General features: G+C 36.2%; 1 protein-coding gene across 1 annotated transcript in view; it reads right to left on the reverse strand.

The window, feature by feature from the left end:
* Positions 1 to 10,245, reverse strand: part of LOC145685796 (uncharacterized) — a 34,616-nt gene extending 24,371 nt beyond the window's left edge. The window contains exon 1 of the mRNA XM_081758340.1: positions 9,462 to 10,245. Within this exon, the coding sequence (XP_081614466.1) occupies positions 9,462 to 9,642 (181 nt within the window). The 5' untranslated portion in view covers positions 9,643 to 10,245. The remainder of the gene's footprint in view (positions 1 to 9,461) is intronic.
* Between the last annotated feature and the right edge of the window lie 2,862 nt (positions 10,246 to 13,107).

A 13,107-nucleotide genomic window follows, 5' to 3' on the forward strand; every position in this document is an offset into this window, starting at 1 on the left:
TAGTTTAATATTGTAAATACAATTTCGCGTGGACTTAAGCCCGGCAGCCTCACCCTAAATACGCCACTGCCTACCAGGATCGAGTATCTATAAGAATTTGACTTTGTGTTATTATGTATGTATTTATCGGATCCGGCAACATTGATTTTCTTCGTTCTTAGCACATATTCACTCACTCACGAACATAAGGGGCTATTCACACAGACCGCCATCAGTCGATAATTTAACGCCAATAAAATTCTCTTCAATGTATTTTAAATAACTACATGCACACACAGCCGCCTGTAATTCTGTCGGCCACAGTATCCCTTCTAATTGTCACAGATATGAACTATACCTCGTTGTAAAGCTTATGGAACACAGATTCTAACGAGCTAAATCTTGTGCCACCCGTGCCAAAGCTGTAGAAGAAGAAGAAGAAGAATTTCTTTTAAAAAATGAGAATTTTTTGTTCTTGGAAATTTCTGAGAAGCTGGCAACACTGTTATTTGTCGTACGCAGAAAAAATATTTTTACGTGTACGAGTGACATTGGCTACAATTATATAAAAAAATTGAAGGGCGAAAGTTAAATACAAAAAAAAAAAATCCGAACGCGTTTCCTACGAGAATCATCTGTACATATTTTTCGAAATATTTTGGTCTACCCTAGCGACACCTTTAATAGTCACAGAGATATAAGCCATACCTCGTTGAAAAGATTATGGAACGCAGATTCCAACGAGGCAACATTTGTCCTCCCCGGTCCAACCCATAGAAGAAGAAGAAAAAATAAAAACAATTGAAATTTTTTTTTTCAAAATTTGTGGGACACTGGCAACACTGATATTTTTTGTACGCAAGAAAAAAGTTCTCACATATACACAGGATTCGCTTATTAATATCACTTTTTATGCTTGTAGCTCCTTTGGGAGGAGAGTTTCCCCCAAATGCTGAGGGCAGATAGGGAATTACAAACATCCAACTTTTCCCCTTGCCCTTCCGTTGTGGGACTCCCGATGTGAATGAATTGCATACCGTTAGAAACTTTTATCCCTCCTGAAGAGACAGACACCTAAATCATCTCTCTAGGTTAATTCGGAATCGAGCTACGCAGGTTTAAAGTGCTGGCTCAGCTCTGTCACTGACTTATTTCAGTTTATTATCAATATTTGACAGGTAACAAATTGTACGTTGATTATTTAAAACAATATTTCCACTGTAATTATTTTACACCAACAAAGCCAACTAGATCATATGAAGCTAAGCAATTAAAGGCACATACATAAACAATCACATATTTATTCTTCTGATATTCTTCCACTCAGTGATGCCAAATTGGAATCTTATAAAATCCCATTTTCAAAGCCAAAAAATTCTCATTTTGCGCTTAAATTTCCACGCGCTATAGTAACTACAAAATTTTCAAAGTTTATAAAATATGAAAATTTAAACTACGTTAGTTACTTTTTCGGTTTAAAGTAAATTCCGATCTTCTAAATTCCTAATAAGTATTGTCTTTAATTAAAAGAGGCTATTGAGGGGGGGGGGCATTACCCTACTTCTCGCTTATAGAGAATGTTATTGGCGTTGATGAAAAACATATGATAAATTCCATAAATAAACTGCATATTTTGATGAAAATTCCCTTTATCCCTATTATAAAAATAAATTGAATTTATTATGTGTTAATTTACTATAAATGGATATAACGTGATGATATGACGGGCAAGTAATTTCAAAGTATACTTTTCGTCGATATGACGGGCAAGTAATTTCCAAGTATACTTTTCGTCATGTTATGTTATGACTTCCGATCCGGATTCGATGCTTTATTGCGCCACTGTCAGATTGATCGACTGACCTATTGCTATAGTTTCTACCCTCAGAATCATAAATCACACCGCTCCAATGTTATCGGTGTGACTCCCAGAGAATTCATCTAAATCATTTTTATTGTGTTGACCTTGTTTGTATTGCTTTATGAATCTCGTAGCCAACTGTGAGATTGAGGAAGCAACTATTCGACGAACTTTACTTTCAACGCAAGAGATAGAGATAATGCTCTTAATATAGGGTGACCAAATCGTTAACTAGAAAAAACGGGACACTTTTTTTTTTTTTTTTTTTTGGATAGGTTGCTTTCCTAAATATAGTTTTTAGCCTTTCGTTCTCTCTCTTTTTGTGTCTTTCACAAAAAAGGAGCAAATTTACACTTTTCCGTTTTAAAACGTATTGAAAAGGTTGTGGAATTAGTTAAATAACAACTATCAGCACCTACCAAGAAATGAAAATATAAACTAATGGAATATTTGAAAACATTACTAAAAATATATTAAACATTTTATCAATTATTCAAATTGAAAACATGAGCTAGATTCATGAGAATGCTTAGCTCTTGTTCTAGTCATCTTTAAAACTTTCTTCTTTTCTTATAAGTTTACGAAGTTATAAAAAGTCACAATCCATTTTGAAATTGTATAGTACTTGAAGAATTGCAGAAAGGGTTTCCATAACCATCCTGTTTCTTTCGTCTGTCCATTGAATGTTCATGAGCGAAAATATTCTTTCAGTATTGCCATTATGAGCAGGGATCGCAAACACATATTGGTATATCTTTAAAGATTCAGAGGGCTGTTCGGACCTGGTATGGGTGTTCAAAAAACAAACCCACTTCTCGTGGCACAGGAGGGATTTTTTGTTTTTATTTTCCTTTCTCCCCTCCTTTATATTATTATTAACAAAATCCTTCAACCAAGCCACGTGATCGAAAAAGAATCATTTCAATACTTTTCTCTGAAGTAAGCAAGACTATTTTCAACCTGCCCCCAACTGAGGATGTTCAACAGCATCCATTTGAATATTGAAAAAGTAGGGAACGATACACTCCATTTCCGTAGATATTCAATGCAAATTTCATAAAACTCATTAACTTCATTTTTGAAGTTGACTTTGTCTTGTTGCGTATTTTCATTCGTTTTAAGAATGGATTTTAATTACATTAAATGATAAAAACTGTTCCTCTTTTCTTTTCTTTCAATTTTCTTAATTCCGTGGTGTAAGATACTAAGCTGGTTATGAATAAACTATAGGTATGCTTCACTTAAAGGATTATTGTCAATTATTGTCTAGTCAAATCACGGAAACACTGTACTGTATTGATGACAGCGCCTCAATCTTCCACACTCAAAACCGAGAACAAAATCAGTTGAGTTAATTTTGAGTTTAACGTCCCTTTCAGCAACGAGGCTATATGAGACGGTACTTACTGTCTAACGTGGAATCCGAACCGCATGAACTCCCGCCGGGAATCGAATCCGAGTCTCCCACGCCAAAGGAGCGTACGCTAACAGTTTAACCACGAAGAAGCTCGAGAGCAAAAACAGGTTACATTTGTTCTTCATAAGGCTTTCAGTCCCTTGCACTGTCAACTGCGGAGTGGAAGTCTTGGAGTGAGGAGACCTGGGTGGGGAAACAGTGCAGCCACAACATCCACCATCACAAACGTCGTTAGCTTAGAAAATAATATAAATTAGGAAATTTTAGCGATTGGAAAATGTTTCTGTACCCAATGTAAATACGGGACATTGTGGCGTCCCGGGAATTTTTTCGGGACACCAGGAATGGTAGTGAAAAACGGGACAATCTCGTTTTTACGGGACGGTTGGTCACCCTATCTTAATATCAAACATTAAAAATTCCTACCGGTGGCTTCGCTTCGGACCCGGCCCCTGAGGGCTCGGGCGTACGCTACACAGAAAAGAAAATGAAAGAAAAGATAAAACAACATAAAGATAATGTGAGGAGAAAGAAAGATACCAATGCGATTGGGATAAGACGAAAGTATTGGAGATGGAGAAAAGAACAATAATAAGGAAATGGAAAGAAGCAGATTGGATAAAGAAGGTAGGAAGAGATAAACTGATGAACTGGGCAGGGGGCTTACCTATTAATGATTATAACAAAGAAGTTTGGATAGCGTAGATAAGACATATATATATATATATATATATATATATATATATATATATATATATATTTAAAAAAAAAAGGCCTTTATAAGGACCAAAAATGGCGGAACGAGATTGGTTGGAAAGTGAACACGGGAACCTACGGGATTTGCTGAAGGCTTCAGCCAGTAGAATTTAAACTTTTTCATAATGACTATATAGGCCTATATGTCTGTTAAAAAGATTTTTTTTTCCATAACAATGACTATATATAGGCCCTATATATGTCTGTATTTTCATTTATGTTCTATAGTGTCTGAGGAAGGATGTGTTAGATATCCGAAACTGTTACATATTATAGTTTAAAATACAGTAAAGTGTGTTGAAGCTGTGGTCAGGGTTTCTTTTGTTACAATATTCAATACAAAGCCATGGATAGTCTTCCATTTTGTTATCAGAATTTAGTATTTCCATAATCTTTTACTGGATGTTGTGAAACTAGATAGACTTCATTGTCCAATTATTTCTTATGGGACCAGTGGCGGATCTAGAAGGTAAAAACTAAGGGGGGGGGGGCAGCCAGAATCCAGACTATGGTGGTATAGGCCCCTATCATGAGAGTATTATAAACTTTCAAAAATATATAAATAATAGCTTAAATTATTTTTGTCACTCAAAAAACTGGGGGCGCCTAGACTCCCCGGCCCTTACCTAGATTCTCCACTGTGTGGGTCATTTTGGAAATTGGCTTTTTGTCGCTCAGTAATTTACTTTCCTTCGTTCATGATTTTCTTTTAAAATTACAGAGTACAATTTACGTTCCTTGGTGCTTGTTTCCTAATATTCACATGTTCCTATATAAATCACTTTCGCACTAACCTGCACTTTCTAAAAACAAAATTTGACAAAAAAAAAGCACAGATTTCAAGTTTATTTAAGTGTGCTTAGTCTACTTCCAACTTATTGGTGGAATTTTGTTGGCTTCGATAAAATAAACGTGAAAAATCCCATAGACTATATGATGCAAATTTTGATAATTCCTTGTATGTCTATTCGGAAAATTAATGTCAGAAAATCCCACAAAACGGGATTTTTCCCACGAGTTGGCATCACTGCCGCACAGTGTTGCCAATTTGGGGGAAAAGTCGCTAAATCTAAAGGATTCGCCATCCATGACAGCGACAAAAAATAATTTTTAAGATTAGCGACTTTTTTGGTGATTTTGGAATGACGATTTGGCGACTTACTTACAAATCTAGCGACTTTTGTGCTGCAAACAACTTGTCCTAAAATAAGTAGTATTAGCTGGAATCAGTTCAGATATATATTTCTTTTCCTTTTGCTTATTTGAATCAGTGCAGGTGCTGACGAGCTGGGAAAGTACACATTTATCTCTATATTACCACTTTGATTGCTGTTATCTCTTACCTTCTGACAAACTCCAGCTTTTAATAACCTTTAGTTTACAGAGCTTCCGTTTAGAGGCACAAATAATACATTACCGATAGCAAACAGATTATCTGTAGAAGCGTGAGTAGAAGTGAAGTAAGTTTTTTTTCCTAGACCTTGAATTTTGTTCGTTTTTCAAAACTAATTTTTGATTTCGTTGAAGCAAAATTGATCATAAAGTTAAAAATATTTAAAAGTGAAATTATTGTTAGTTATATATGAGTCTTTGATATACGTTCTTGTAGATAGTACTTGTTTGTCGAGAGAAAAAAAAAAATATTAAATTATCTTTTTTGTATGTAAAACTGAAATCCGTCAGACTGTGAGCTATAGCTATTCGTGTCTCTATCACAAAATTTTCGACAAACTTAAAAAAAAAAAAGGAATATAATAAATTAGACTCGTATATTAAAACAAAATAATGTAGATACATACGATTGAAATTATTTAGGAATATATTATTTAACGTCTAGGGTAATTAACTTAATAAACAGGTTTATAACTCAGGATCTTATCTACATATGAAATCATAACACATGAGTTACCTCTATTAAAAGTTTATTTAGAAAAAGTTGATAATTCTATGAAATATCTTTCTTTAAAAGTGTATGAGATATACCTGTTGGGTATTCTCTTCTCTAATTCCTTAATTTTTATCTAGTTTTACTAAACTTCATAAAGCTAAGATTTCTCTAATTATGTGTCTGTGGCAGACAGAAGGGTTAGCCCTCACTAAAAGCGTCCTCTGTCAACCTTAACTTATAAAGGGCATTGACTCACTACATCAAAAGCCCTGGCCTACGACCCTATTTCGTATACTCCCTTAAATAGGAGATGCACTAGAAGGATATCTATCTAAATACTTATTATAGGGATAGGTAGGTAAGGAGAAGTGAGTTCGCCTTATAGTAGCGAAAGATCCTTAAATAGATCTGGCAGGTAAAGGTTAGATAAGAACCATACTCCCCGAATTAGGAGATGAGATTTAAAAAAATCTAAAAACTCTATCAGTAGCCTCTCACGAGTCTACTTCGAGGGAACGATCCCAGGAATCTGCGTTCAGTTCAGAGTATTCTTAAAAACCTAATGTGTCCTGCAAGAGGAACAAATTACTTTATAACCGACCAACGCTTCAGTTTTGAACACGTACTCAAAATTTCTAATACCAGGGAATTGTTAATCTAAATGCTATATCCACCTAAATATAGAATGTAGCATTTCGAGGATCAAATCCTGTCCCTATTCTACAGGGCCTAATTCCCTAGCAAAAATATCTTTCTTGAATTAGTATAAGAATTATTTTTCTATATCCCTTCTTCTCACAGGACCTCATTTTAGTCCAAGAAAGAAGTCCCTTAAAAATGAAAACCTACTAGAAGGTAGAACCTCATGCCTTCTGCCCTATTTAAGACTCGGAGAAACCTAACGAATCTAAGCAAGACCTCCGTAATACTCCCCCTTCATTTACTTAAAAGACCTAATATTCTCTTACGGGGAAAAAAAGTTCCCACTCGGCTCACCGAGCCGAGTCCGTCCTGTAGACTACATTTTAGGAGACTGTCCGAAGTCTCCCCCAAGACTGACGGTCAACTGACCCCTTTCCTGTAAAAATCTTCCGTTTATATAGGAAAGCTATCGTATCAAAGCTATGTAGAAAAAACGAATGGTGGGGAGGAGGGTGTTCTCCTACCAAAAAGAAGCTTTCTCTGAATGCTTTGAAACTGACTGTTATTCCCTGCAACAGAATTGCTATGTAACTATTCTTTTTACTAGAGGTATTTTTTGTAATAGCTGAAAATAGAAATAATATAAATATACATAGTAAATACAACAATTACATTTACATACAATTAATAATAACAATAATTAATCACCCAATGACCAGATCTGGATTTCTTAACCTAATAATAATAATAACTTAAAATATATAAATCAATACCAATATATTTATATAAAACAATATTTAAATTTAAAGCATTATTTAAACATAAAAACCAGCAAGTGATCCAAAAGTGTCACTTGCATACTGTGTTTGTGTGTGTGAGAGTGTGCGTGTGTGTGAAAGAGTCAAAATTCCACGAAAAATATTTTAGGGACTTTTCACCCGAAATTGGAGTCATTTCATCTCCTATTTAGCGACTTTTTGTAACAACTTACAACACTGCTGCCGCCAACTGCACAGCATACAACTTGGAAGAGGAAGAGTGAGGTATTATGTTGTTAACAAAGAAAAATTACATTTATTCACTTTCCACTGTTTATGTGTATTGATAATATTAGATACGATTAAATGTAACCTTCTATACTTTTATTAGTAATATACTTTTGCAATCATTAACGCACTTGAAAACTTATTTTGAGGCACTGTTTATTTTGAACCCATCGAGAAAATCCCTAAGTTTTATCCACACTGTGTTGACGAGAGTGGAAAAGAAAGAAGTTATTTAAAAAATGATCTAATTATATCATTAGTAACTTTTGATTATATGCAATCACACGGGGGTCGTTTAAAATGTTATTTTTTTTGTACATTGATTTTTATGGCACAGCCAGAGTGTCACAGAAGAAAGGAAATCAATGTTTCCGGACTTCACAATTATCATACACAAAAACATAAAGTTGGATTTTTTTAAAAATAAATATTCAATCATGTTTCATGCGTAGGTGTCACTTCAATAAAGAATGTGAACACGAGACACTAATAGTCCCTTCAGTTTATAACATTTTGTTCAGTGACTGAAATGGATGATGAGAAACTGACATAATTTAGACGAAATGAAATAAAATCTTTAAGTTTTACGTCCTACGATTATGCCAGATAGGCTAAAGGAGACGGTGATAATAAGAAATGAATGAACTGATGGAATGAAGAAAGTAGGAGAAAACGGGAGAACCCCAAGAAAAACTCACACACGGTGTTTGTCCACCACAACGCTCACATGGTGCGAGCTGGGATCGAACCAAGAACCCCATGCGTCAGAGGTAAACGCTCTACTACTGAGCAACCGCGCAGATAAACTTGGTGCAGACTAAAGAATGCCTGTATAATACGTCGCACAGACATTACTGTAATAAGCCCCTAAAAAATAAAATTTGGCAACAAGATAGAACAAGAATTAGGATTGTTAGGTAGTTAACATTATTATAATTATTAATAAGATTTTTTTTTAAAAAAATGCTTATACGGTATATCAAAATACAAAATGTAAATTTTATGTATGTGATTCATAGGACACGAATTTTTCATCTATAAGGAAAGGAGCTATCATGTTCGGGAATGTGGTGGCTCAGTGGTGGAGCGTTCACCTCTGTTGCATGGAGTTCATAGTTCGATCCCAGCTCGCGCCAAGTGAACCTTGTGGTGAACAAACACCGTGTGGGGGGGTTTCCTCGGGGTTCTCCTGTTTCCTCCCACTTTCTTCCACCATTTCATTTATTTCTCATCATCACCATCTTCTTTGGACTACCCGACATAATCGTGGGACGTAGAACTCAAAGATTTTAAGATTTTGCTGGCGTTAAAATGTCTGTGGTAACGGTCTATGTGAACATCCCCTAGGAGAAAACAAGTAGGGTGAGTGGTTCGTCACTGGTAGATCTAGAAGGTAAAAACTTGTGGGGCCAGCCAAAACCCAGGCTATAATAAGTACAGTAGGCTATATCAGGAATTTACTATAAGCTTTCAAAAATATATAAATATTAGCTTAAATTAAATTAAATCAAATCTTTAAGTTTTACGTCCCACGGTTATGCCAGTTAGACTAAAGGAGACGGTGATGATAAGAGAAATGGTGGAATGGGAGGAAACGGGAGAACCCCGAGAAAACCCACGAGCACGGTGTTTGTCCACCACAAAGTTCACACCGCGAGTTGGGATCGAACCAGGGACCCCAAGCACCGGAGGTGAACGCTCTACCACTGAGCCACCGCGCCCCCTAGCTTAACTTATTTTTGTCACTCAAAAAACTGGGGGCTAGGTCCCCTGGATCCGGACTAGATCTGCCACTGTAGTTCATAGAACATTCTAATAAAAAACTGTCCCCTTAGAAGAGACATGATAAGACCTAATCCTTAATTTGTTTACCTGAATTTATACTTTCTTCAGCGTTGTTGGTACCTTCACTTTTGACGTCTCCCTGCCTCGGATAGTGTTGGAAACTACAATTTTGTACGTGTGATTCGAATTCCTCCTGTGACACATCTTTCGCACAATAACCACATTTGGACTTTAAAGTGACAGAGCTTTTCGTTCCGTGTTCAGACATGTTCAAATGTATTGTTTTCAATGAATATATTTTAACTAAAAGACGTTACGTACTGAAGAATAGTTTCACTGTATAAGTTGCGCGTATTAGCTAATTCCACATTTCTCCCGGACCTTCCACTATTTTGGCCAACATACATAAATTGTACGCTATTGATACTGAAGTAACAACCGATACTGTACAACATAACACACGGTAAATGAACTGATATTTTTGTTTCACTGTTTTCAATTATCATAAACAGATGACAGCGTTATGTCACTCTTATTCACTGGATCACAGACACTGCAAAACTTCACATATTTTATTATTAGAATAAGTTCGCAGCAGAACTACACAACAAGAGCCCGGAAGTAATGAACTGAACACTCTTAAATAGATAATAGAGAGCCACAGTTAATACATAACAAAACACTGTTCTTCTGTCAACATGTGCAAGAAATCACGCCACAGCAGACACATTCTGTAGTGCGAAAACTAGGAAAGAACATGTTTGCATAGCTGAAGTGTAAGGAGCTCTCTGAGTCAGTGCCCTGTTGCCAAGCTGGCGTTATTTGGGTTAGGAATAGAAATCACGTTCGCCAGCGTCCAAGGTCAAGACAGATCAAGCTCCATTCGCTGGTCACATGCTATAAAACTCTCTACGCTCTTCATTCATTATTTCTGTTTTATCTTTTTCCCTCTTCATTGATAATGGCTATTCTTTTGTCCGCCGACTAGTGTTATCAAATGCGAGACAAATGAGTATTGGTTGAGAGTCCATCCTTGGTGCGTGGGTTTCCTGGTTCGATCCAAGCTCGCGCCAGAGGTGGGAATTTGGGTTGGACATATGGGATTTCTTCTGTTTCTCCCACTTTATTCATTTTATCATTTCTTTCATTCTCATCATCACTGTCTTGTTTAGTTTATTCTGTATAGTCGTGGGACGTAAAACTTATTTATTTACAAAAATAATAAAACTCAGTCTGAGGATTAAGTCTGGATTTGCGAATGGGTAGGTGAACTTATTGGTCAGAATATGTTCATCATTCATTTTAGCTTCATAGTTTATTTCCCACAATATTTATGCTATCGGTTACCTAAAGTCTTGCCGCGTGAGTGCAATTTCTAATATAGGCGTATACAAAGCTATATAAACTGAGTAATTAAGTTGATTAAGAATAGAAGTCAGTGGAGAGCTTTTGCAAACGCGGCATCCAACCTCCGGGTTGCATAGGCCATAGAGTTAGCTATATACAGTAGTGCTGTCGAAATCGGTTTTTGAAAAAAACGAAAACAGGTTTTTGAAAAAAGTGAAATTTCATAAAACCGAAATGTCGGTTTTGAAAACCGCTTTTGCGGTTTCGGTTTTGAAAACCGCTTTTGCGGTTTCGGTTTTGAAAACCGCTTTTTCGGTTTCAGTTTTCAAAACCGCTTTTGCGGTTTCGGTTTTGAAAACCGCTTTTGCGGTTTCGGTTTTGAAAACCGCTTTTGCGGTTTTCGGTTTTCAGAAAATCGGTTTTCTGAAAAACCGAAAACCGCAAATGTCACACTAATATCAAGTAACGACGAGAAAACAGCTAAGAATCTTTCCCCACTCCGGCTTACAGTTGCCAGATGGAGTGAAATTTCCCTCGGCGTAGGGAAAAAATTATCAAAATTTGCAGAAGGAAAAGAAGTTATTTTTTCTTAAAATGTCTTAAAGTGAAGGAAAATTCTTGGTGAATATACTTTTACAATTGGCAGAATAAAAAAATAAGTTGCAATTTCTCAAAGAGGCACGGCTATCGTTATTGGGAAGTAAAAAGATACAGAATAAAATATGATCGGTGTTTCCTTCACGTATAAACTACTGCAGGTGTCTGGGACTTTCGATAAGAAACCAGTCAACACATGCAAAACCACAACATTCACATTTATCGGAGTGGCAACAAATCAACAATAAAATTGTGTATTGAGATAGAGATTTTTTCTTTCTTTTCTCTTTCTTTTTTATTAAGAAAGGGAGGTGGTGCCTTTTTGTTAACAAAAGAAAGAGTGGCAGTACTATTTTTAAAAACAAGGGGAAAGAGCAATAATAATATAAAAGATGTCAGTCTAAGTGGATGATATTTCAAATTGAATTTCATGAGTTGCATGTGTAGTGATCTTAAATAGGGATATACCTTATTTCTATTGAGCTTAGTGTTGGCTTATTACCCTATTTTAGCGGGTACCACCCGATTTTCAGGTTCTATATTCGTCTCCCTCTTAAACATATCTTAATCACGAAAAAACCACCAGTTTTTTGGGATTGGAGAAATATCTAAGAGGACTTAGTTGATAAAGTGTTGGTATGGTATATTCAACGTAAACCGCTCCATCTCTGACAATCTCAATCGCGATTGAGTTAAATTTGGACTCGCGCTCAGGCTCAGGCTCTGGGCTATCTGAGCAGTGCACGTGTGCAGAATCATTTGCTAATAAGAGATCTGCTCTAATGCACAATGGTTTTCTTTGTGTATTTCATGTGTTTTTAATGTAATGTATTGGAGGTTCTATACGAATGAATATTCGTTTGTAGATGTTGTAACAAACATACTTGAATTATTCATGCCTTCACAAGGTACAAAGAATGCCGAACGACAATTCCAAGACTCTTATAGAAGCGAATTTACGTTTCTTAGCCAGGGCAGAACTCAGTTTGAAGCAAAATGTACACTCTGGAAAACGGTTTCGTTTGAAACGTAGGATGCAGGGAAGCAAATTGGACCTCCCCTGATTTTTATATATTTTGTAAATTAGACCACGAGGAACAAGAATATGAAGGAAATTTGACATTCCGAGTTTCGGAACTCGAGATATTCGAACATAAAGTGACCACGGAAGTAAACCGGACTCCACCTGATTTTTATATATTTTGTAAACTAGATCACGAGGAACACGAAGCTGAAGTAGTTTTGACATTCCGACCTCCGGAACTCGAGATATTAAAACTTAAAGTTTAATATAGACGCTATCTATCTATATGAAAAAACACAATATTCTCTATACGAAACATATTATGTCCTGTGAGATATATAAAGATAACCAAGAAAGTTCTGTCGCTTTTTGTGGAGGTCTATGTTCAATTGACCCTCATACCGTGAGTTGAGTGCGAATGGAGATAAGGCGAAGGTCAGTTGTTGGTGTAGGTATATCCAACATTCTACCTGGTTGTGGCAGTTCAGTTACAACGTGAACTTGTGTAAGGACGGAGTGAATATGGAACCTCCACAGAGCATCATAAGGGCGTGTATGCTGTACGAGTTCAAACTTGGATCAAACGCCACTGCAGCGGGGCGGAAGATACCTCAGGCCTTTCGTGAGGGTGCCGAACAGTGGACAGACATGTGAGGAACTGGGGCTAACATTCAATGTTATAACAAAAGAGACACTGACCAAAGCTTAAAACTTTACTTTATTTTAAATTATAATTTGTAACTGTTTCGGATATCTAGCATATCC

This window comes from Thermobia domestica, chromosome 5 (assembly GCF_964235325.1).
Source record: "Thermobia domestica chromosome 5, izTheDome1.hap1.1, whole genome shotgun sequence".
In the NCBI taxonomy this organism is placed as follows: domain Eukaryota; kingdom Metazoa; phylum Arthropoda; class Insecta; order Zygentoma; family Lepismatidae; genus Thermobia; species Thermobia domestica.